The sequence below is a fragment of the Camarhynchus parvulus genome, chromosome 2 (genome assembly GCF_901933205.1).
Source record: "Camarhynchus parvulus chromosome 2, STF_HiC, whole genome shotgun sequence".
NCBI classification, from domain to species: Eukaryota; Metazoa; Chordata; class Aves; order Passeriformes; family Thraupidae; genus Camarhynchus; species Camarhynchus parvulus.
In genome coordinates, this window is record NC_044572.1 from 123,024,602 (window position 1) to 123,050,224 (window position 25,623).

At 40.1% G+C, this 25,623-nt stretch overlaps 1 protein-coding gene across 2 annotated transcripts; it reads left to right on the forward strand.

Moving 5' to 3' along the window:
• Nucleotides 1-25,265, forward strand: ZBTB10 (zinc finger and BTB domain containing 10). Of its 2 annotated transcripts, XM_030970981.1 has the most exons (5): nucleotides 1-1,211; nucleotides 8,049-8,946; nucleotides 17,989-18,162; nucleotides 20,046-20,221; nucleotides 22,560-25,265. In XM_030970981.1, the coding sequence occupies exons 1-5, from the start codon at nucleotides 288-290 to the stop codon at nucleotides 22,863-22,865; spliced, it is 2,478 nt and encodes an 825-aa protein (XP_030826841.1). In that variant the 5' UTR covers nucleotides 1-287; the 3' UTR covers nucleotides 22,866-25,265. The 2 variants fall into 2 exon arrangements, with proteins under 2 accessions (XP_030826841.1, XP_030826842.1); XM_030970982.1 differs by lacking the exon at nucleotides 17,989-18,162.
• The last annotated feature ends 358 nt before the right edge of the window (nucleotides 25,266-25,623 follow it).

Sequence of the window (25,623 nt, forward strand, 5' to 3'; positions counted from 1 at the left end):
GGCCGCGGTGCATTGTGGGCAGCCCGTTGTTCATTTGCCACCCGACCCGATCCGGGGCCTGTCGGGACGGAAGCGCCGCCGCCGCCGAGCGATCGAGCGGGATCCATTGTGGGCAGCCCCGCGCCCGCCGCGATCCAGGCCGGACCCGGGGGAGCGGGGAGCGAGCGGCCGGACTTCGCTTCTCTCGGCCGCCGCCCCCGCACGGCAGCCGGGCGCCTCCTTCCCCCGCCCCGTTCCCGCGGCGGACGGAGCGCTCGGCCGGGCGGGGGGCGCGGGGCGCGCCCGCCATGTTCGCGGAGATAAACCGGCGGACCCTCGCGTTCCGCGGCGGCGGCCTCGTCACCTCCGCGGCGGCCGCCTCGGCGGCGGGGGCCGAGGCCTGGGAGCGGCAGGACCCCGAGGCGCTGAACGGGCGCGGGGCGGACGAGGAGGCGGAGCTGGAGGGGCTGGAGGCCGAGGAGCTGGAGGCCACCGCCGCCGAGGAGAAGGAGCTGCTGCTGCCCCAGGACGCGGCGTCGCCCCCCGCCGCCGCTGGCCCCATGTTCGCCGAGAGGAACCGCCGGACTCTGGCCTTCCGCGGCGGCGGGGGGCTTCTGGCCGCCCACCCCGCCACCAACAATGGCTGCGAGGCCGCGGCCTGGCCGCGGAAGCACTTCAATGGGCGGGGGGCGGACGAGGAGATGGAGCTGGAGGGCGCGGAGGGACTGGAGACCGAGGGGCTCCTGGAGGGCAAGGAGCTGGTCCAGGACGGGGGTTCGCTGAGTGACAGCAGCGACGACGAGGAGGACGGCGAAGGGGGCAGCCTGGGCGACGGCAGCGGCGCCGAGGGCGGCAGCTGCAGCAGCAGCCGGCGGTCGGGGGGCGACGGCGGGGACGAGGCGGAGGGCAGCGGCGAGGGGGAGAGCATCCGGCACTTCCCGCTGGCCAGGCCCAAGTCCCTGCTGCAAAAGCTGCACATCTCCTTCCAGGGCTCCTGGCTCAAGGAGTTCCCGTGGCTCTACTACTGCCAAGAGACCGGCCTCATGTCGTGCGCCTGGTGCACCGCGGCCGTCGCCGCTGCTGCGCCCCCCGAGGTGATCATGTCCGGCGCGCCCCTGCCCGGGGGGCACGACGAGCTCTGCAAGGGCACCCGCAACTACAAGCGCACCCTGCTCCTGCGGCACCACCTCTCCGCCGAGCATCGCCTCAACGAGCCCGGCAGCGCCGAGCAGGTACGGCACGGGACGGGGAGGGGGCGGCGGGGAAGGAGGGAGGGAGGGGCAATCCCGGCCTCCCCTTTGCATAGGTGAGGTTTTCCTGTGCTCACGTGTGTGAACTTCCCTAATGGCTGCTCGTGGTGGTTGTTGCCCGGCGGGCTAGCCGCGCCGCGTTGCTCTCGCTCGCCGCGTTCGGAGCGGGGGCCGAGCCCCCTCTGGGATTTGGGGTGGCTCTCCCGCTGGATGTGGGCAGGCACACAAACACAGCACGAGCTGTTGTTTGTGGCTGTATTCCGTTCCCGTTACCCGTCCGGCCCTGGCGGGTGCCGCTTTCATTAGTTCGTCTGTTTATCTCTTGAAGATAAACCGGCGATGTGGGAAAAAGTTGCGTACGAATCCCAGTGTCAGAGCACTGATTTAAATACGCTCGTTACAACTTCCTCCTGCGGTACGGGCGGAGGGAGGGCAGTGTCCGGCCAGCGACCGCTTGTGAAATGGGGACTCGGCGGCGTGAAACTGGAATCGCTCTGCCTGCTTAGCGGCGTGGCCCCGATGCACTAATCGGATAACTCCGTGTATTTAAGTTCTTCGCGCTGAAATCTTTTTTTTTCCCGATTGCGTTGCCTTGGATTGCGTTGCTGAGCAAGAAGTCTGCAATCGCTTGGTGTGTGTTTGAGATAAACATGTGGTTTCCTGAAAGCCGTGTTACTATGCCAGCGCTCCTCTAACGCTGTAGGAGTAGTGAAACTCTTCACGTTCCCCGCTGAACTTCAAATCGCTGTGTTTCTTGGCTGCTTTCACGAATGAGGGAGGGCTTGCCCTAGAATATACGTGGATGAAAAGCCCCTACAGAATACTTGTGTTGAATCCGCAGCCTTCTGCAGCCTTTTCTCCTAGGGATGCCTGCGCTGCTAAAAGTTCGCTCGATCGCTTCGCTGGCGTTAAACTTGCCTGCGGGCATTAACTAAGTGTTGCTTCAGGTTAGACTAGTCCTTGAATTGTTAGGCTGGTAGTCGGAATTAATTGATTAGTCACTCCGTTTTTCTGCATTTAGAATTCCCTTTTAATTAAAACACCCACCTTGGCTGGGTAGCTTTATTTGGAGTCTGAAATGTAATGCGGTAGTTAGATTGAGGTTATTGCTTGAGCACTCTTAAGGAGCTCAGGGTACCTTGGACAAGAGCTGCTAGTCAAATGTTGGGGCAGGATATCAGGATTACAGGATGATTTATAAAACATTAGGTGAACGATAAGGGAAACCTTATGGTGCACAAATACCAGTTATCCAAAATATTATTTTTGAATTTACAAATGCAACATTCACCTCCAAGATGATTAATACTACCTTTTCAGCGAGTGTAGTTTTATAGCAGCTACTGTTACAGATATTATGCGGTAGTAGGTCATCTTATCAGTTTTCTTCAGTCTTCTGGGGTTTGCTACTCACTCTGCACTGTTTTAGCCAGACTTGCTTTCAATTAGTTGTTTCTAATTAAGAGACTTATATTCTTAGTTTCTTTTACTTCTTCATATCATTGAAAGTGTTCCAGTTTTGCATAATGCTATTGCAGCGTGTTCCTTACCGTCTTGTTGCCTAGTTTCTAACTTTGAGTTGTGAATGATTACTTTGTAGAAGTATGTGCTGTCGCTCTGTAGCCTCCTGTGTTAGTAGATGCTGTTAATCCCTGCTACGCTTGGAAGCTTCTCTTAGTCTGTTTTAGCTGTATTTAAATAAAAGCTATTCCAAGCATTTTTTCTCTACTCAGATAACTTTGTTTTTTCTTTCTGTCCCCTTACCTGACTCTGTTGTAAAACTGTTAAATACTGAGAGGGTGGAAGGGAGGACAGAATATTGGCTTGTTATTGCAGTAACCTACGAGTTAATGTAAGTATGTATTTGATGATTGGAAGTGTTTATTTGAAGACCTTTCATTGCCATGGGAATATTTGTAAGAATGAATCTCTGCTTTTATACCACTGATAGTTTAAGAAAAAATATTTGTACTAACTGTGATAATAAATGAAACAGTAGGATAGATGAGTCAGTGGTTCTTCTGTGCTGTACAAAAGATAAGGTTGGGACAAAGGTAGCTGTAAAGAGATTTTTTTTGAGTGGAAAACAGTGCTTTGTGCATCCTTCTGCAGTTACATTTCAGTTAAAAACTTCTCACAAGGGAAGGAGTTGCAGTTTTCCGGGAGTCAGTGTAGTTTTCTTTGTGGCGCACTTTCACGTTACAGTTGCTTTATCAAAAACCTGATTAAGAATCTCTGTTTTCCTTCTCTTCTATGTTTAATTTCCGTATCCTTTCATAGTCTTAATGGCACTTGAATTTCTTTTGATACATATGTTTAAATTAATACCAAAACAATAGCCCCATTTTTTTTCTAAATGCCATGATACCAGATACTTGGAACAAAAGTAGGTAATTTGTACCCTGACCATACTTCCAACATACATAATGAGGCAGCAAAGCCGTTTAGATTTAATGAAACTTGGGAGAGATCTTTCAGCCTTTGTGTTAGAGACAGCACACATGTATTATGGACTTGACAAGCCTCAACTGCAGGGCATGTTTAGCAGCTGCTAATAAACGTATGGCATAGTGCCACCACTCAAGAGCAGAAAGGAAATTGTAGGTGTTAAGACAGTAAAGCAGTGGAAATTTTTATAGGTCTGTTGGATATTACACTCGTGAAGAAATGAGTGATGATTTTAGTTTATTTTTGGGATACATTTAATTTGGAATGCCAAAATACATCACAAGTGGTTGCAGCTGCTGTAATTCAAGGATATTGAGCTGTCAACCAATGCTTCTTTCTAAGACCAAATTCTTGAATCTTTTTCTATTCTAGTTTTTAAAATAATTTTTCTTCACATTAAAGCTTAAGGAAATTTGTCATCATCTTGAAACTACCTTTGTTTTTGTAGTGAACAGACTATTGTGTTGTAAGAATCTTAAGAAATGGATGCTTAGTGGGAAATCATGGCAAAATATTTTAATTCTTTGATGAATTTGGGTCCATAAGATGCAGATTTATTGGCTGCTGGGGATTCCTCTCCTCAAACCATCTTCTTAAAACATTTTCTTTCTGAACATAATTTAAAGCTAAACCTTGGAAATACTGCCAGAAAAGCTTTCTCCAGTCTAACAGGCATGTTGGTTTAAAGCAGAAGCTCTCCAAAAGGAGGAAGGCCTTTGATGTGTTATTTTTTCCATGTGAACTGGAATTGTTTGCATTATGTGAGCAGTGATGAATGGAAGTCATGCTTCAGATGTTAGAGTTACATTACAGTGTTCTAAGTTCACTTCTTGACTTCTCTTAGCAGAGTGAAAAAGTTGAGGAGGAAGTCAAGCTTAGAGTAAACACTATTACTTAGTGTGTTTTTATTTAGTGTTTTCATCAAACCTCCAACTACTCAGTTTGATATTAGGCAATTAATGAAATAATTTGAAATTGCTGAGTTGTCTGCAAGTGGTGCTGTGTGTGTACTGTGACAGTGGAGCATCGTGTGCAACTGATGGGACCATGTTTTGAGATCATTTTCCTCTGCCTGTGGTTAAGAAGCTACTGATAGTTTAGAAGATACATTTACCAGAGTAAGAGTTAATTTGGGGGCACAGGGAACTGCTGTAGAGCAAGATGTGGTAGTGGGGAAGGAAATAAAAAATGTGGCATAATTACTTTTCATAGACATGTAGCTGAGATGTGATCTGTGGTTAGGTTGGTTTGGGTTTTTCTTAATTCTTCCTGCCCTCACTGTCCTTTCTTCCAGGGACAGAGTATGCTGATGGAACAGTAGGAAAAAGAAAACTAAACAAACTAAACTTCTAGTAGCAATTTTTGATCATCTGTTTCTGCTCCTGTTAGCTTTTGGGCAAGTTTAATTAATGAATTATACATATAACATAGTAATTTATCTTTGTGTGTATTCTTTTGAAACTGAGCACAATATTAGTTTCCTTAAGCAGTCTCTGTTCTGTTAGAGCACTTCTTAATCTCACCCACAGAGAGATGTTTTTGACTTAGAGCACTGAAGATGCCATAAATTGAAATGAAGTTGTGCTGATTTTTATCTTTTATTCCTTACTAGTGTTTATTAAAGGAGGAGGTGGTTTGGTGTTGGGGTAACTTAGTTGATGAGAATATGGGGTCTGTATTCTGAAAATATAGTTGACATCTAAGCAAATATCATTAATTTGTTGTTCTCATTAGAAAAAACAGAACCCATATGATGATGTGTCATGTAAGTTACAGAAGTTTGAAAATACACTTTTTCCTGTAATTATTTTCTACATCTTGCCTCCCATTGAACTGTATTGTATTTTTTCTGTATCTGTGTCTAAATCTCTCATAGTAATATTTTTTGTTAATTTTGCTCATAATAAATATCAGTTCTACTTGTCATACTTGATGTACATAGACTTGATAACTGCTCAGATGTCAGGACTTCATTTGAGTTGTGGCACTAGGGTTAGCTGTTTTACCATACCAGCAGTAAACCAGTTGGTTTTAGTACTGCAGTTGTTTTAGAAATGTTTATGCACCCACTTCTGTAAAGCTATAATACTGACTGATTTCTTTCTCCAACACACACCCCTAATAGCTTGGACACAGGTTGCATAATATCTCATTTTTCCACTCAACCTTCTGGTCTTGTCACAATGAAGATTTCAGTCTTGTATTTCTGTAGCACATTTGTGATCTGCAGCTGCTCTTCACCATGCTGGCTTGTCCTGTTCTCAGGAAAGAAAAACCCCACATTGTAAATATCAATTTGGTTTTTTTGTCCCAGCTTGATTGGGTACTTATACTTGCTTAGTTAAAATGTACTCTCTCTCTCTGTTATTTAATCAGACGTTTGTCAAAAGAAAAGAACTCCTGCAGGTGTTTAATGTATTCTCAGAGAATGAAATTGACAGCTATCATAGCATCTACCTAACATTTACTGTGTGAGGTGCAAGTCACTGGTGATTGACAAGCATGACAACACTTCAGGGTACTGTCATTTTCATCTTAATCTGATCCAGTGTCAGTGTAATTGGTGTTTTGAAACTGTGCAGTGCTCCATTGCTAAAGTGACAGGAAACTAGTCCAGAACCAAAATCTGCTGAGAGCTTGGAGTGACAGCCTTAGCTGTCCCACACCTGGAGCAAACTGTTTCACAGCCTTGATCCAAGGTAGTACTTGGGGTGTGTCATAAAGTACAGGAAAAAAATTAAGATGAGGTGGGCAAAGATCTGCTGTTTGTTTTTGCATAAAATCCCAATTGCTTTTATTGCTTCCTCTTTAATGAAGTGTTTTTCTGAGAAGAGTAGAAATTCAGAAGCAACTTGAATGTGACAGCAAACTGAAATTTCTCTGCAGGAGATGCTGAAATGGCACAGTTTCTGTTTTGGTTATACCAGGCCTTATTTGCTGCTTATGTATGTAAACACTGTTTTAGATGTAGTTACAGCCTCAGTTGTCATTCCAGTGATCCACACTGGGATTATAAATTGAGATGAGTACTGATTAAATCCACTAAGGTCTATGGGGTGGAAATTGGCTTTTAAAATATATGTAGCTGGTTTCTGCCTTAGTCCCAAATTAAGAGTAGTACTTTCCTACCATGTGTGTTTTAGATCTAGCATAGCCTATGGGCTCATGATGGTGCTAACATTTCCTTCTTAATACTGATTTTGACCTGTAATGTTGAGGCAGATGAGCTTTAACACCACCTCTAGTTCCCTAATCAGTTAGGTGTTGTAGCAGCTGAGAGAAGAAAATAATGATTTGGCTTGGAACTATCCAGTTTTGGGCTTTGCTTGTTTGCTAGGAAAGAAGAGAGAATCTTGGAGATAGAGTATGAAACAGACTGTCATTGTTGCTGCTCTTGATGGCAGCATATGTCAACCCATATAAGTATGGTCTCAAATATGCCAGTCTGTGTTTTCTGCTTTCTCCTAGCTGCTGCTTTGTAGCATCTCTGAATCATCTTTATCTAAACATGAGTTAGAAGTCTTCTATGTGCTCTAAAATCCAGTTCAGATCTCTTGATCTCTCCCTGTCCTCATCTTTAATAATGAATTGTGTCTTGGTGTTGGATTTTGTGTAAATATCAGGTTTTAGCAAAATTTTGAAGCCGTGTTTGAGATCACATCTTAAAAAGGTTGTGTGTGTGTAATAAGTATTGTGCCAGTGTTGCCACTGGAAAGTTTGGGAGGCTTATTTCAAGAGAGTCTGAGGCAAGTATTGTAATGGAAGCTTAAGTCGGGAGTTTTTTGTCATCTGCAGTATTTTGTGTGCTTGTCATGTGATACACTGTTTAATCCTAAACCTGCTGCAGTTAAAAAACAAAGGATAAATACTTAGTTTGTATAACCGTATTAAGAAATACATTTGCTGTTATATCTACTTTAGCAGTTTGTTTTCTTTAAAACATTCAAGGCAGATTGGGACATACAGGCCTAATCTGTGTCTATTCATATCTCAGCATGAAGAAAATGTTGAATCACTTAACCAGATTCTGCTTAATTGTTTAAGTGGAGATTTCTGGGGAAGAACAAGGGATATGTTTCCTTACTTTTGGCTGAAATTTCCCTTCCTTTGCCCTCAAGGCAAATCTAGCTCTGTTTGTTTTAAACTTGGGGGTGGAACGTGCAGAATGAGAGCATGATTTTTAGTTTTCAGAAATATCTTGTTATTTATATATTCCTGTCTGCCTTTGTGACCAAGAACATAAATAACAAAAAAATAGTTTGATTAAAATAATCTTCTTTAGTTTATTTCATATCCTTTTTATTGTGTTGAAGAACTAAGGAGAGCATTTATTAAGAGCTAATTATGTTTGTGCGGTTTTTTTAATTGCAGGAGACAGAGTTACCATCAGAACTGAATAATGAAGGATACTGTGATTTTAACAGCAGGCCAAATGAGAACTCTTACTGCTATCAGCTCCTGCAAGAGCTCAACGAGCAAAGGAAGAAAGGCATTCTTTGTGATGTTAATATTGTGGTGAGTGGGAGGGTCTTCAGAGCTCACAAGAACATCCTGGTTGCAGGCAGCCGCTTCTTTAAGACTCTGTATTGCTTTACAAACAAAGAAAGCCGTAACCAAACCACTGTTACCTATTTAGACGTTGTTGCTGTTCAAGGTTTTTCTGTCATCTTGGACTTCTTGTATTCTGGGAACCTCGTGCTTACGAGCCAAAACGCCATTGAAGTGATGTCGGTGGCCAGCTACCTTCAGATGACGGAGGTTGTCCAGTCCTGCCGCAACTTCATTAAAGATGCCTTAAACATAAGTATAAAATCAGAAGCTCCAGAGACTGTTGTAGTGGATTACAATAGAAGATCTGTTAGTAGGGATGGTTTATCTCCAAGGGATCAAAAAGTTGCCAGCTTCTGGGCAACACGAAACCTCACCAACTTGGCAAGTAGCATAAAAACTGAGAATGATACTTACCCTATTGATGAGGGCCAAATGGAAAGCTACCAAATGAATGACTGCAGTTGGGTCCAGGACAGCTCACCTGAAATGGCTGAAAATGAATCTCAAGGTGAGGGAAAAGTTTTCGTGTGGAATGACATGGGTGCACAGGGACAATCAGTTCAAGAACCTGGAAAAGCAAGAAGGAAAAACCAAACTGCAAAGAGATTTATTTATAATATACCACCTAATACTGAAGAGAACTCTGAAGATTGCTCAGTGTTGCAACCATCAGTCCCATATCCAGAAGAAGATTTGTCATTTATTAAAGAAGAAGCAGGTAAATATTGCTTAATGTCAATTATGGCATTTGAAAATTAAAGTATTGACTGCAGTACCTGACTACATAACTTTTGGTTTTTTTTTAAATTATGCTGTATGAAGAGTTAATGTATGGATTTGAAATACTGTCATTTGCCTGCCTCACTTTTTGGTGAATTAATAGTTTTGAAAACTTACTGCAATTTAGAAGCCAAGTTAGGGGTGAATTTGAGACACAGCTGGAACAAAGTTCTATAGATGTCTCTTGTTTCTAAAGCAGTTTAAAATGTATGCCTGCTTCAGACATCAAGGAACTGTGGATGTCTCCTCCAGGGGCCCTGCTCTGCTCCTGCCCATGGACGAGCAGTGGTCCCCGGGGGGCACATGGAGACCCATGGTCATGCTGTGTGGTGCCAGCAGTGTCTGAGTACTGTGGTGACCCGTGCCAGTGCAGAGCAGTGTGGGATGGGACTGGGGATGTGTTTCTCCAGTACAAGAAACCTTCATGTGCTTAGTGAGTTGTGTGACACAACAGAGCAGGTCTGGAGAAGCAGCTGTGCTGAGGAGCACTTCTGCAAATGCTTGTTACTTATCTCTGGTCTTCATCTCTGAACTCTGCTTAGGTCTGCTTTAGCTTTACTTGGGAGTTGTGCTTGTGAAGTGAATTTCCTGTACTTCTCTTACTGGCTAAGCTTTGTTCGACTGCACAGGATTCCTTCTGGCTGAGCTGAGGATAGAAGCTGTTTCAGGAGCATGACAGTTGCTAATATGCCTCAGGTCCACAGCACCAGGTTAGATCTAGCCCAAGTGAAGCACCTTTAGCTGCAGGGAGGGGTGGATGTTGGGTCCTCAGCACCCACCTGACAGTTCTGCCTGTGCAGGGCTACACTACTTGCTCTAGTTGCAGTGCCATGAAAAAGGACAGCAGAAGGTCTGAAGCAAGAGCTGAGGAGGATGTGTGTATTAGCTGCACAAATACAAAATTTCTGACACAATTTAGCATGTGATTTCTGTTGAGGATTTATAAGGGGTAAATATTCAGTGTCTTCTACTGATGGAAGTGCAGAGACTATGTCTACTGTATAATGGCACCAACAACAGATATAAATAGTTGTTTGGATTCTGTGGAATTTTGTATGTGTGCTGTGAAGATGTCTTAGAAATAATGGAGGGCATGGGCAGTGCAGTATGTTTAGTCCCTGTTTTTTGTTGGTTTTGTTTGTTTGTGGGTTTTTTTGGTTGGCTGGTTGGTTTTTTGGTTTTTTTTGACAGAAGCACCAATGTTTCCAGTAACTTGTTATGCTAAAGAATTAAATTACAAAATACATTCGTGTAGCATTTTGATGAAAAGAACAGTATTGGAGACAGAGCATACTGAATATGTGTTGTGGTGTCAGTCCAAAACCATTGAAAGCTCTGTGACCACAGGGGAAAGTTTATTTCATTTACTGAGTTCTAAAATACTAGTCAACTAGTGATTCTCCTTGGTATTTTCAGAACACACCATATATGTTCCTAAGTACATAATTACATTTTCTGTCAGTGTCAGAATTCTTTTGGAAGCCATATCTAATATTTTTGTAATAATATCTTCACTTTTACTAAGTTCTTGAATGCATATTGTTTGAAACAAGAAGAGTGACTGAAGCAGGGCTCGGTATAACTTACTTTTCACCTGTAGTCCGTTCTTCAGCCTTTGGTATTTTCTCTTCTACTTGTGGCTCTTTTTCTTTGCTTTGCTGGTAGATTCCACTCTTCAACACTCTTCTTTTAACTGCTCCCTCTATGCCAAAGAAAAGGTGGAAGAGGGAGGAGTGCAGAGTTGGAAGAATGTCAAGAATGAGTTGTAGAGTAACCTGCAGGTTACACAATAACTTTTTAGTTTTGGATTAAATTTCCTGTGGGGATGAAAAACTACCAAAAATAATAGGCACTGAGAGGTAAAAAATCCATAAGAAAATGTAATCTGGAATAGATATAAGACAATTCTATAAGAAAAAAAATAAATAATAAATTCTTATATTCAGAGCTAAGGAGTGTGCTCTCCTGTTGGTTGCTAAAACGGAAACATTGAGCTTCTACTATTATGCTTTGTCATGTTCTGACTGGGGGTAACACCAGTGGTTATGAACTGTCAGTTACATGCAGGGGGAGTTTCTGTGCCCTTGATTTAGGTTTGGCTTCATCTGGTGCTTTTATGATGATACTGTAGATATGGTGGAAGAGAAGCCTACTTAAGATCACTCCTCTCACTACAAAAATTTATCCCTGAAGCCACTTCCTTGAATTCTATAGTAAATTAATTTTCCAGTTGGGTACAGTTGGTAAGTATTAGATAGTAAAGAGTAAAAGCTTTCTGAAGCATCTGCTACCCCTCTTGTTCCAGTAAAGCAAATATGTTAAACTGCTCCTTGCTGAACATGAGTTTTTCTACTCATAGCCAATAAGGATATGTCAGCTGCTTCTTCCTCTCACCCGGTGTTGCTCATGCCTTGTGAAGGCTGGCGTAGAATAGAGGCTAGATGGAGTTAAAGAATAAAGTAGGTATTTATTTAAAAGCTTCAATGGACACACCTTGAGCAGCACAAGACCTCAGCCATAGCTACACCCAAGATGAACCCAAAATGGCCACAAAATGGACGACCGGCCACGGGGTCTCACACTCCTATAAGTTCAGGTCCATTTACATATTGGACTTAATTGTCCTGATATAGCTTTAGGTTATGAAATCTCATCCTTCTTCTTTTTCTCTCTTCAGTAGACCATTGTTTATGCTCCTGGGCCTGAAACTTGGATCATTTGTCCTTGGTCCCCAGCTAGAGAAAGAATTGTTTTGTCTACCTACTCTGTGAAGAGAGCTTACCGTCCCCTAATATGAAGCTCAGAACTACACACTAAAGCAGTACAGAATCGGAAAAATATAAAAGCTAAAACCTGAGGCATCATTGCCAGTGAGTTTAACACCATCCCTGTGAAAATATCGTGTTGGTGAGCTTTAGAGAAGCTTTAAAAAAGTTAAGATGGATTTGAAATTCCTTGTACTGTCTTACATTTACTTATATTTTACTTAAGTTTTCAAGACTTTTCCAATTTAGCTATATGAATTAAAGTAGCTTTTTAACTAAACATGGAATGTTACCACTTATCTGAGGATTTTCTCTCCTAGTTGATAATCTGCTAAAAAGGTCTTTTACTGTTTACAGCCATCATTCATCCTACAATTAACCATTTACCATAGTGAAAATAACCATGCAGACAACACATTACAGTCAGTGTTAGAGTGTGTTACAAAAGATCATAAAAGCTCAGTGAACATAATTCATTATATGCTTAATGTCTGTTCATGGGCTGATTTTGTCAATTTTCATCACTTCTTGGGTATGCCTTTCATCTGGGCATGGTGTTTTTGGTTTTTTTTTTTAAAGTGTCCTATCCTCAGACTTCAGAACACAGCTGTGAAGTGTTGCTTATGCTTTCTGGAACTACTGTGTTGACTTTTAGGAGACTTGCATGCAATATCTCAGTAGCTTTATGAAGCTGCAAGTGTGTAATTTGTTACTGTGATTTTCAGGCTAGATTATGCTGTACTCTGATGGGGGTGAGGGAAAGGATAACAAGGGCAGGATTAAAACTGTCCTTGGTGGAACAAGAGGGTTCCTGATTGATTTTGTAGGAGTTCTTAAGGAATTAATTCAGCTTGCTGTAGAAACAACTACTTTTCAGAAGGATACAAACAGCAGCTAAACCTGCTTGCAGAAAATGTAGTGCTGGTCCCAGTGTTTGTCATGATGCAAGGGAGGAGCATAACACAACTTGATTAGGCTTTGCAGTAAAGCAGGTATCTTTGTATTTGAAGAAATCAAGATTGATGGACTTATCAGGACATGTGTATATTTCTTGTAGGCATAAACCCCACTTGAACTGACTGTGTTACCAAAGAAAAAAGAACTGTATATTTTTCCATGGTGCTCTAACTCTCAGTATTTTTTTTTTAGACCTTAAGCTGGTACCCCAATTAAAAGATTTGAGTTCCTTGATGGACCTTTAACCACTTTATTTGCCCCATTCCCTATGTAATCCAGTATTGAAGGTGTCAAAGGTTTTTAGAAGTCATCTGAAAACACTGCAATATCTGAGGGTCAACCTCTTCCCCATTCATACAATTTACCTTTCCCAGGGATCATCCCAAAGACAAGGAGATTCCCTCCACACATTCTCACAGTATGGTCTGTCCCTGAGCCTACAATTCCAATTCCAGGCAATGTTTTGTGGGGTTTTTTTGTTGTGGGTGTTTTTGGGGGTTTTTTTTGGTGGGGTTTTTTTGGGTTTTTTTTTTTTTTTTTTTTTTTTTTTTTTTTTTGGTTTTGGTTTTTCTGGTTTTTTTTTTTTGTCAATGGGTTGGGGAAGAAGGTTTTGTGGTGTCTCCAGATCATCTCTGCCTGGAAATCCCTTTGAGTCTCAGTGTAATGCATTGACTTACTAAAAAGGATCCATGAGAACAGTTAACTGCCCCACAAATAAATGGTCTGCATGAAGAAAGTTCTTTACTTTTTTCTGTTTCACTGGTGTAGTTGTTGGAGGAGATCAGCAAAATAGCTTTCACTTTCTTGGGAAGGAATTTTTCAGGGAAGGTATGATAATCAAGTGGAAAAGCAAGTGCATAATATATTTGGCATCAGTTAATGGTCTTCTGTCAGGGGTAGTTGATGCTAGATCTGACTCCATAGTTGCAGCAATATACCACATTTTCATGAATGAAAAATAGTAAAAATTGAGAGCAATTTGGAGCAATAGATAGAGTATGAGTAAGATTGCATTGCCAAAATGTCTTGAGTATGTCTGAGCCCTCTGTTGCAAGGGGCGGTTGAGGAGTGATGTGCTTCCAGAATAAGCCTTTTCAGAAGAGGCAAGGTTAAAGATGTGAGGAATACTCTGGGAACCAAGGGAGCTCAAGATGCTTTCTTTTCCCCACCTTCCTAGTATGTCAGTCTTGGCAGTGCTGTTTCCTCTGTCATGTTACCTAACATAAGCAACAAATCCAGCTCTCTAATAGCAATCCAGATTGTATCAGTAGATTACCACTGCTTTCTTTGCAATCCTTGAAAGCTATGGCCTAATCGCTTATCCTGTCTACTTTGTCTTTTTTAATTGATTAGATGAGCAGTCAGTGTCAAAAATATAGTGAAAAATAGTATTTGTTTTTCTCTTACTTTCGCGCTGTTTCCAGTGCTAATGTGTGTAAAGAAAACAGAAGTTAAGTTCACTACAAACAGCTGTATCTAATGCAAAGTTTTGGTTTTTTTCCCTCAGTGTGCCATATGTGTGTCCTTTTCTGTAATGCCCTGTTCAATGGCTTCTGTCAGTGAACTTCTCATTATTTCCCATATCATCTCCTACTCAGTAATATATCCTTTTCTGGCCCCCAAATCTGTATATTTCCTGATATAAATCAGAAAAAGAGTGAAATTTGTCAAACTAAGGATGCTTCTGGCTTAGACATATTCTCTTTCTGGTGGTGCACGCCTACCTCTTGCTTTCAAAACTGAAAATCATTGTATCTTCTGGTTATCCTTTTTCCTGGGAGCAAACACAGTAGAACATAAAATCCTTTCACAATATTTTTGGTAGCTTTTTTTAGTTGTCTAAAAGCCACACAACCACTTTATTTTATTTCACACTGTCCTATCTCTTGTCAAATCAACACAGTGTGAGTTTTAGTGCTGATGGTTAATCAGCTTCTTTGTATTCTGGGGTTTTTTTATTATTTTGTCTTTGCTTGTTGTTGGCTTTTATTGAAGATGAGATTACTGATAGCCTTATATCCATGCAGGCTAGAAGAATGGGTAAATGTTTGAGGTTAATTGACATTTGGATTATTAACTTATACCTCTTAGAAATCAACTCAAGTGTAAAAAGGGAACTTTAGATCAGAGGCAAGTTGTGATCAGGTGGTTAGTCTGGAGACACAGAATATTATTGCTTCTAATTAGCTTTTTTTTTTTCCTCAGAGGTCTGCCTTACCTGTCTATACTTTCCCCCTTTGCACCCTATCCCCAGTATACCAATATGACTGCATCCATAGTTGCTTTCAGCCTCCTATCAAGAGGCTATCATCTGGCTTTGACGTGACCAGATGATAACTATGTCTAATTTTGCAAGCAGGTTTCAGGGGGCAGTAGCCTGGGTGAGAGGAGAAATGGGAGAAGATACTCTGAGCCACAGGAGTCTGTAAATGTGTTGCATTCTGGAAGCTTACCTGACTGTGGGATCTATATCCAGCTGGGGAAGGTAGAAGAGGCAGGGTATTGCACTTTGAGCTTCCAGTCTGTGTGTAATTCAAGTCTGTCTTGTTTGGATGAGCAGTTAGATACTAAAGATGCCTTTTGCATGGTTTTGTTTTGAACACATTAAATGTGTGCTTAATCTAGAAAGCAGGTTTTCTAGGTCAACGAATTATTCTAAGAATAAGCATTAGGTTTAATTATTATCTACTTAGTCATGTATACTGAAGCATGAAGCATGTGTAGCAACCTCTTATCACTTGTGGTATCTGTGCTGGTGTTCTTTCATGTTATACTGGGTCTTCTCTTCCAGCTGGAGGTTGAAAGATTTAGTAGCTACTACTTACACTAGATGACAGCTCTTAAATTTATTTGGCTATGCTGAGTCTTGTGCTAAGATCTCGAATTATGCAGGGGTTTGAGCTCCTAAGTTCCCTCAGACTTAAATATCAGCTGTGTACATAAATGTTCCTAGTGACATTTCGTTTGTATTCTCATAAATACAGAAGAATTATCAAAGTGATAGTGTTATAAAGTGTCCTCAGCTTGGTCCAACTCTTACCTATGGTCAGTCTTTGGTGTATGCTTATTCTGAAGGAAGCTATACAATAGTGCCTGTACGCAGCATAACATTACATCTGTGCGCAGTAAAGACTTGGGTCTGTTGATCTTGGAGATATTCATCCTATAAGGGAGGGAAAAGTGATTAAAATATTTTATTACTGATTGACCTTTCACTATTCAGCTACAGTTCTAGGACAGGGAGAAAAATCTATAAAGAAAGGATCTAATACTTTAAATATTATAAAAGTAGGTTTGGTTTTTTTTTCCCTCTGCTAGATCCTGAAGCCTGCTGTAATTTGGAGGCTTTTAGCCTTAAGAGCACAACACTGCTTCCTCTCTAATCCTTTTGTGTGTATTACAGAAGGAAGTCTTCCTTCTCAACTCAAAGGAATGTGTAGTTGGCATGTCTATAGGGTATCTGTGTTCTATTCCTTGAGCTGTTGAGATGCCATTGCTGGAGTCCATCACTCCAAATTAGTATAAGGAGTTCTTGCCTCTTTTGGACATAACAGAAGTTATGCCAGTAATTAAAGTTAGAGTCAGTAATTTAAAAATTTTTCCTCACTGCTTTGTGTTTTTTAAGGGAGAGGGAGGTTTATTCCCTTCCCTCTTCTTCCTTTTATAGCAAAATAGATAGTTAGATGAACTAAAATACTGCTATTTCTCATCTGCATTCACTCAAGCTCTGCTTTTTAAAAGCTCTGGTGGAATGCCTAGTTTGGCAGTCATGATCCAGCTTTGCTTGTTGTTTGCCATTGTCTAATGGATAAGATAGAATTATAAGCTTCCTACTTGTTGAGTGATGTCCTTTTGAACTGTTGTCTTATGTTGCAGACCAAATCACTGCTGCCAGTGGTAATGCTGCCTGAGCAGTAAATGAAACTACTTTGTGTCTCATGCTGTGAGGATTTGTAATCTGTACTTTTTTCCAGTAAAACTGCAGGTTGGAAGTGTTTAAATATGCAGCTTGCTGCTAGCTGCATGAAATTCTGGTTTAGCCTAAGACAATTCCCTTTCCCAAAAAATCCTTAGAATGAACAGTGTAAGGATAAAAAGAAGTCTTTGGGCTATTAAAATGTGTAGTTTCAGGCTTGAAAGCGAAAATACATCTCCTCAAGACTTTCACAGTGGTGACATTGGGAATCCAATGTGAGGACTCAACTACCATCTAGAGGAATAAAAGGAAATATGCCAGTTACCACTGCAGTTTGTTTATTTAACAACTGTTTGCCCGTGAGGAAAGTAATGGATTTACGAGTTCATGATTTCCAACAAACTCCTGTCTTGGGGATTGGGGGGAACATTGATTTGCACTATTGCCAGAAGAGCTTTTGCCCAACAAATATGATTTTGTCAAATTCTTAGTGCAGCTTTATTGTGTACTATTTATAGTTCTCTGTGCTCTGTAATAGTGACTCCATGTTCACTGATGCAGTTCTTACTTGTTATGAAATATGGAAGTAAACAAGCTAAGATATTTTTAAGGCATTGTTCACTTCTGAATCATTTTATTTTTTAAAGAGGAAAAAACGATACAAAGACAACATAAACTGCAGAAGATCTTGTCTTAAGAGCAAATGTAAATATGCAAACTAGTCTTTTAAGCTGTTATAGTCCAAGTAATTACAGTCTCTTGAATTGATGTGGTTGTAGAGTAATGGAGATGATTATTCAGGAAAGGATTTTGACATAGCTGTAGGATCCTTTATATAAATAAAGGTATTTAAAGTACTATATATATATATACCATGAAGATTTTTTAAGGCAGTAAAAAAACCCCATGCCTCTAGTAGAAAATACCTAGTTTTGTACCAGCTAGAGTACTTTGGCAGTCCAGGTGAAGTCACTGCACAAAGCAGTTCTGAAGAGAAAGGTTTTCTGATGGAAAACCTTTCAGCCCCCTCATGATGGTAGTGAGGGAATACATATCCTTACCATCAAAGTCCCTGCAGTAGGAAAAAGGCTTTCAACTTTTCTCAGGATGGGGAGAAGAAATGGTGCTGGGGAGAGTAGTTCAAGGGTCTCATTTCATTGAAGTTAGGAATACAGTTATTTCTTGTTTTAGTATTGAATACTATGTGAAAACATGCTATAATTACTATTTTAAGGTTAGAAACGTTTTTGTCACAGTTTAAAAAGGACATATATTGCTAAACAGATTAGATTGATGACTGATTAGAACCCAGGAAGCTAAAGAAAGAATGTGTCTTTAATAGCTACTTCAAGTGACTTCAAGTATGGACTGTTGCCGGGTACTTCAAATGACTTCAAGTACGGATTGCTGCCGGGTACTTCAAGTGACTTCAAGTATGGGCTGCTACCGGGTACTTCAAGTGATTTCAAGTATGGATTGCTGCCAGAATCTTGGCCAAAAGAAGCTTGGGAAAATGGTAAGTGTGTCTGATGGAGAGTAGGTAGAGGGTTAGGAAGTTATTTAATCAATCTTCTTCCATATCATTTGCCTTTCTGGATAATGTACTTCCTTGGAGGGAGGAAAAGGAATTCAAATGTATGGAAGAGTAAAACCAGAATGTGATTTATATCAGTTCTAGTATTGTGACTCAGTGTGAAGGTACCTGAGGCCTTTAATAACCTGATAGCTGCCTGTCCCTTTAATAAGCTAAATACAGATAAATGGCCTTTGAAATTGAAAACTTGGATGGTGAAGATATGGAAATAAATATAGTTTTAAAAGGAGATCTCAGCATATGTCTTGCTGTTAAAAATAAAAAACTTCATTGCAATAAACGTTTTTAGTTCCATGTAGCTGTAATTAAGCGTTTTTCTGTCAGTTCAAGCAAGCAATTATCTGTAATTATTTTCCTGTCTGAAAACATACTGAAAATACCACCATATCTAAAACAATAGTTGCTAGTTTCTTACAATACATAAAGTCTTCAGTAAAAAGAAAATATCAAGTACTGGGTAATAGTAATACTTACCTCTTCTTTTTAACTGAGCTGTTACTGGGATGTGGCTTATGGTTTATTTTAAATATTTTGGGGGTTAGAGTAGAAGAAATGTGATCATCAAAAGGTGAAATTTGCTGGCAGTCAAGAAATTAGAAGCTGGGTCTTAGGAAGTCTGTCTGTTCTTAAACCATTAAATTCCCATATATCTTGCAGCCCTGATGTCTGCCTGCATAAGACTTACTTTTCTTCACACAAGCCATTAGGTGACGTTATGTGAACATGCAGCTCACATGAGTGCTCCAATGCACAATCTTGTGAATAATAGCAAAATGTAACTTCCATGTTTGGACGGATTTAAAAGCTCAAAGGAGGCAGCTCTAGAGACAGGCCTGTGAGCATGTGCACATAATGTGCATTTACTTATGTTTTCTTCCTGCCAGTGTGAGCACGAGAAACTCTTGCACATAATCATGTAGCCTTAGCCAGTGCTTTTTGGATGCTTCTAGAGGGTTATGATTATGTTCATAAGTTCTCACCTGTAGTAAGCTGAGTCAGTATGCTATTATCAAAGTCATCTTTGTATTTCTGTGTGGCCTTCTCCACGCCATAGAATCCTGTGGTGTTCTTTTTCACACAGTAATAGGCAACTGTATTAAACATGTTTTGCATATATCCTTTGGGCAAACTATATAAAGAGTTCTCCTCCATCATAAGGAAGAAGTGAGATATTGCTTCTTCAGAAGGTTTTTCTGCTCTTTCTATTTTTTCTGCTGTTAGATCAAAGTAGAAAATAGGTAAAATCTGAACCAATAACTTCCTTTTTGAGAATTTCAGAATTTTGCTACCTCTTAGTGTCCTACTCCTCTTGTCAATAAGAGTAGTGTCCTACTCCTCTTGTCAAAATTCATTCTTACTTATACTTTTTTAAAAGTCAGATCTTGGTAGATGGTTCCTGCATGTAATTCTAAATAGAATATTGGAAGAGAGGATTGCAACTGTCTAAATGCTGCAGTGTTAGAGGGTTTCTAATGCAGAAGAAAATGTTTTCTGGTATAACTGACATCTAGGAAAATGAAATATTGGTAAATTGTAGTTAACTAACTTCAGTTAATGAACTAAGACTTCTGTGGTAAAAATGACTTGGTTACAAGTAGGTATTTTTCTAGTAGAATTGTACATGCAGAACTTAGCGGCATTTTTGATTTCTGCAGACAGGCATTGTCCTGATTTCACTGATGAAAGGTCATGTGTTTTGCTTTATTGTTTTAGCACCTGTTTATTTTTGTGCACCAGACAGAACAAATTTAAATTATTTTTTGTGTGTTTCATCATCTTTTCCCCTGATGCTTCTTATCTTTCAGGCGATTCCTCTGCTTTAATCATGAACAAGTTGAAGTGTCCACACTGTAATTATGTAGCCAAATACAGAAGAACACTAAAGAGACACTTGCTCATTCACACAGGAGTGAGATCTTTCAGTTGTGACATCTGTGGGAAGCTGTTTACACGAAGAGAGCATGTAAAGAGACATTCCTTGGTAGGTAATCTCAAGTGTTCATGTATATGTATGCACATGTATGAGTGGGGTTTTATGGGGTTTTTCAGGTGTTTTGGTAGTTGGAACAAACTGTTCTCTGATTTGACATAATGTAAATTGTCTTATCTTGATCTGAAATGGATGAAGATAAACATTTCTTGGATAACTGTGCCTCTTGTTTTCTTAATGGAAAATGCAGTGTCAACGAAGACAGTAATTTCAAGATTATTTTGAAAGTGATGTGATAAAGGGATGCAGTGTATATAAGTATTCTGAGGATAATGAAAAGCAGTTTTGGCTTAGCTTTACTGCAGTAGAACATCACATCTTGGTCTATAATGCTGCATCACTATTTTCTGTCAGGGCAGCCTGTTAATTCAGCAATTGCACAATATCTTGAGGTAGTTCTGAAATGTTTATTTCACAACTAGACAAAGTTATAATACAGTATCTGCTTTAAGATTAGGAAAGAATGAAAAATATCTGATGCAGAAAGTAAACATCTGTCTGACTTGCATTCTGCCAGTACTACAACCAGGAGTTCAGCTTACCCTGTTCTGTGCACATTGCATAACTCGGGATTTGATTTGAGTACTCATTTATCTGAGGATCCAGAGAAAATTTTATCTGTCTTGGGTATTTTGTAGGTACTTTGTATCTAGTCTATAATGAAATTAAGACTTCATTATAATATATACAATATAAAATCCAAGGTGTGTTTTAGGGCAATAATAAAAGCAAGATCATGTTGGTGGTGAGAAAATAATAACGTTTTTCCAAGCTGTGATTTTAAAAATTCCCCTTGTTTTGTAGATAGCTAGAAAAGGTTAGTTAGCACATGGAGTGGGGTGAATTGCACTTCTCCAAGGTGCTGCCCCTTGGCTGGGGCAACTCTCAGTGTCTGTAGAGGTTGTTGGGTGAACACGTTGAGAACAGCCCTGCCAGGAAGGATTGGGGGTGCTGGTGGGTGAGAGGTGGGACGTGAGCCCCCAGTGTGCTCTCTCATCCCAGACAGCCAAATGTATCCTGGGCTGCATCCAAAGCAGTGTGGCCAGCAGGGTGAGGAAGGGCATTCCGCCCCTCATGAGACCCCACCTGGAGCACTGCATCCAGCTCTGGGGTCCCCAAAACAGGAAGGACATGGAGCTGTTGGAGCTACTCCAGGGGAGGACTATGAAAATGATTGGAGGGATGGAGCATCTCTCATATGCAGAAAGGCTGAGAGAATTGGGGCATTATTGCCTCATTGATGGCCATGCTCCTTCCTTTGTGGCTCACCAGAGAAGATGGCAGCAGTGGGAGTTAGCTGGTCTACCAGGAAGAGTAGAGTGGGACTTCAGTTTTCTGTCCTGCATTGTTTGACCAGGACGTGTAGCTGAAGATTTTTTTTCCTCTAGGAAGGGAGATGAAGTCAGACAGTGTGAAAACAGCTGTGGAGTGAGCTCAGAGCAGTTCTGTGCTTTAACTGAAGTGTTCTTTCTCTGATGAAGTCAGAACACTTTTTTTCTGGATTTTTTCCCCCCTTCCTTCCCCTTTCAACTCAACAAACCTCAAACATTCTGCCTTGTGTGAAGTATTATAACAAGTCTAAAGGCTGAGGAAAGCACACGTATCAGCTGTACAGACTATACAGCAGAGCTGAAGTGACTATTTGTATCATGACCTAATTTATTTTTCCCCTTATTTGGGTGGTAATTTCTCTTTTATCTAAAATTACAACTTTTTCAATGGGACTTCAAATTCAAAATAAAAATTTATGGTTAGTCAACAACAGCCTTCTAATTTTACACACAGACTCAAATACAGGCCAAAAAACTTACCTAAGAGACCTAGAAAGTTGATGTTAATTTTAATAGTGTTGGGAAGGAGAAGTCATGGAAGAAGAATTTTGCTCTTTGAATTCTTGAATGTAATAACACTTGCTTGTTCTTAATATTGCTAGAATTTAAAATTGTAAAAAGCAATTTTCTACAATTTTCTAAACGAGTTATCTTGTGTGCAGTGGAAGGGTTTGTGCTGCTCTCATTGCTTCTGAGTCTTGCTCTGTACCCTGAGGAGATGTGAACTGAACACTCGCCTGTGTACAAAACAGGCAACCTGCTGAGCTCCAACAAAGTGGTTTGTTTGTGGGCAGTAGCTCATATCTGTTGAGGAATACATAAATAGATCTCCAGTAATCCTTCCTTACTCTGAATAGTATTGGGTATCTTATGGAAAAGTTAAAAATAGGAATTTTTATATTAATAATTATTATTGTTGTTATTAATAGTTTTCTATTACTATATGCAAATGTAACCTGATATTCCTATATTCAGCTGTTAAAATTTCTCTTCCTTAGGTGCATAAAAAGGATAAAAAGTACAAGTGTATGGTGTGCAAGAAGATTTTCATGCTAGCAGCCAGCGTTGGAATAAGACACGGATCACGACGTTACGGAGTTTGTGTAGACTGTGCAGATAAATCTCAGCCTGGAGGGCAGGAGGGAGCAGACCAGGTGCAGGACACAGATTTCCCTAGGGATGAAGAATACGAAGAGAATGAAGTGGGAGAAGGCGATGAGGAGCTGGGTGATGATGTAGAAGAACAGAACGAGCAGTCTCGATGGGATGAAGGCGGGGAAGTCTGTATGCCTTTAGATGACTGACAGCACGAGACTTCAGGGTGCTGCAGGTGGACACTGTACGGATTGACTGCTTGAATTCTTGGACTGAAGGCTTGCGAAATATGGTACAGGCTGGATGGTAGTTATGTTGCTGTGAAAATGTAGGGTCAAAGCCTTATAGCAAAAAAAGGATTATTAATTTTTTTATGATATTTGCACAGGACTGTACAGCATACAACCGTTTGGTTGAATTATACAGAGTCCTCACATCTACAGTCAGTTATCAAAAGAAAAATGTATTTTTTATTATTTATAGGCTATAGCTACTTGGGTCCTATTCAGACATAGTAGTAACTGTAATTATGTTACACATTCATGTACCTGTTAACATGAATGAAGAAATTTGCAATTTGGTATGGAAATACGAAGACAGCTTTCCCAAATCCACTCGTACTTTTGTCAGCAAGTCAGTGAAGCTAATTTGGGCTGGTGGCTCATTTTCCACAAGCATGTCTTTGCCATACAAACCTTACCTCTCCTGTAATCTGATAGGTGAAAGCCAATCATTTAAATATGTGTCACAGATATTGCCAACACCGTATTGAAATTTGGGTTGAAAACTTTTGGCTCTATGCTGGCAGGTGCTATGGGTGATAAGCACTGGAGAAGTCTTTTAATGGCATTAATTTAGTGTCTGTTTTTAAAGAAGGTTGTTGTTGATTCATCAGTTTTAAAATGATAATGCAGAAGAAATGACCAGTAATGAAACAATAGACTGATCAGAGCATGGGTAACTCTTGTGCCACTTAGTCAAAAGAGACAGTCATGCTAAAAGGTATCTGATGTAATAATGTTTCTTCTCCCTTCTAAGGCCCCCCTTCTCTCAAAATTTTTTTGTTTCCCTGGTGTATACCTCAGTCCCACAGAATAAAAATGCAAGGAATGGAGAAAGTGTCATATTAAAACAACTTTTTGGTCAATAATTTCTTACTTGTCCGTTTTTTGGCTAGTTTATGTGATATGAATTGGACACTAGGCTATTGTGCCCATCTTTCATCATTGAACACAAAGTAATTTTTATTCTTTTGTACTTCGTGGGTTGTTGTTAGTATTTAATATAAACAAACTACATTTAACTTGCTCATTTGCTGGAATTTTTTTTTTTTTAAGAAAAACAAGAAGTCCAAAGGAAAAAATGCTCTTTGAGTTGTCTACTTTTCAGGAGGATATGCTCCTTATGCTCTTTGTTTCAGATTTTCTAGGAGGCATTGAAACTTGAATTTTTTGTAGCCATGTAGTTCTTTCTTTTTTTTTTCCTAAGCTTGTAATATTGTACCAATGATTTCAGGCCCCTTTAATAGGGAGGGGAGGGCATTACACCTTCACCTTAAACTCCTCTGTGTTGTCTAGCCTAAGGCAAGTTAATTCAGGCAATCATTGGAACAATAAGTCTGATGTACTATTATGTCACAGTGAGTAAATATGCAGAGCATTTGTCATGACACATAGCTAGGCCAGTGTGACAGTACTGTATAAAAAACAATTGAGGGTCACCATATTTTTCAACTTTGTTTAATTTTAAAGTGAGTATATTTTTTCCTGTTTTGTCAGGTAACTAAATTATGGTAGTTGTGTGGATAACTTTGAATTATGCTTTGATGGACAAAATCTTACTGGTGCTCCATCTGATCAAAGTTGGTATGTATTTAAAGAGACAAGCTTTACTGTTGTCCATAGAACAGTAACATAATGTTAAGACATTGTTTTTGCTGATGGAAACTGAGATGATAAGTTTGAACTACAGTTATATGGGAATTAAAATGCTTTTTTTTATCATCCACTTGTTTCATTGGTAGTTTCCACATCATTGTAATCCTGACATGAATAGTTTTTTGGGGAGGGTGGGGAGGGCAGGGTACCTTTTTTTACACTGAAGATTACATTTTATTCTCATTGTTCTAGACTGAAACGAGTAATGTGTAATTCTGGTGGGGTCCAAAGTAGAAATTAGTTGGGCAAAAATGATATGAATGAAAAAGTATTTTAAACGTTAAAGTAATGTTCTGCTTTGTGAATATGTAAGTATAGCATAAAGATTTTTCCATCCCATTTATCCCTTTTAAAACCATAGTTTACAATTGGTAGATCTGTCTATATATATAAATATATATATATATCTGAAATTCACCTAAATCTGCTTTATTAGAATACTGCTCACTTAATGCTTAGAAACTGGACCTGGCTCTACATTCTTAATGTATTTTCCTTTTTTTTCCCCTTTTGTTTTGTTGGGATTTTTTCTTCAAGGTATGAACTTATTCTCTTGGAACTGAATCTTCTTTTACTACTTAAATCATTTATGTATATCTGGTAAATTATGACCAAATTTGTTGTTAGACTGCATTACAGTAAATTGAAATATACACTTGGTACACTACAGAATTGTTGTGCTTTTGTTCTGGTTCTGTTTGGAAAAGCAGGCCTTAGTAAACATTTGTGTTATTTATAATTATTCAGTTATTCACTGGCCTTAATATTCTGTTGCATTGTGACAATCATAATTTCCTTGGTAAAGCTTAACTGCTTGCTTTTACAAGTTGCATGTAATTGCCCATGGTAGGTTGGAGAGAGAGGCTGACTGTCTCTAGCAAATGGTGTGAAATACTTCAGTGAAGGTCCACTGTTCTTGTCTTGGAGAACCATAAGAATTCAGGTGCTATCTCCAGTCTGGCTTTTCTGAGTTGTTTTATTTAGAAGTTATTTTAAATATGTTAGCTTGATTTGGTATAGTTCTAAATTA

Coding starts and splice junctions, on each gene's coding strand:
- ZBTB10 (XM_030970981.1), top strand. CDS start 288: ATGTTCGCGGAGATAAACCGGCGGACCCTCGCGTTCCGCGGCGGCGGC. Junction 18,163..20,045: donor AAAAGAAGCTTGGGAAAATG/GTAAGTGTGTCT, acceptor CTTATCTTTCAG/GCGATTCCTCTGCTTTAATC. Junction 20,222..22,559: donor ATGTAAAGAGACATTCCTTG/GTAGGTAATCTC, acceptor TCTCTTCCTTAG/GTGCATAAAAAGGATAAAAA.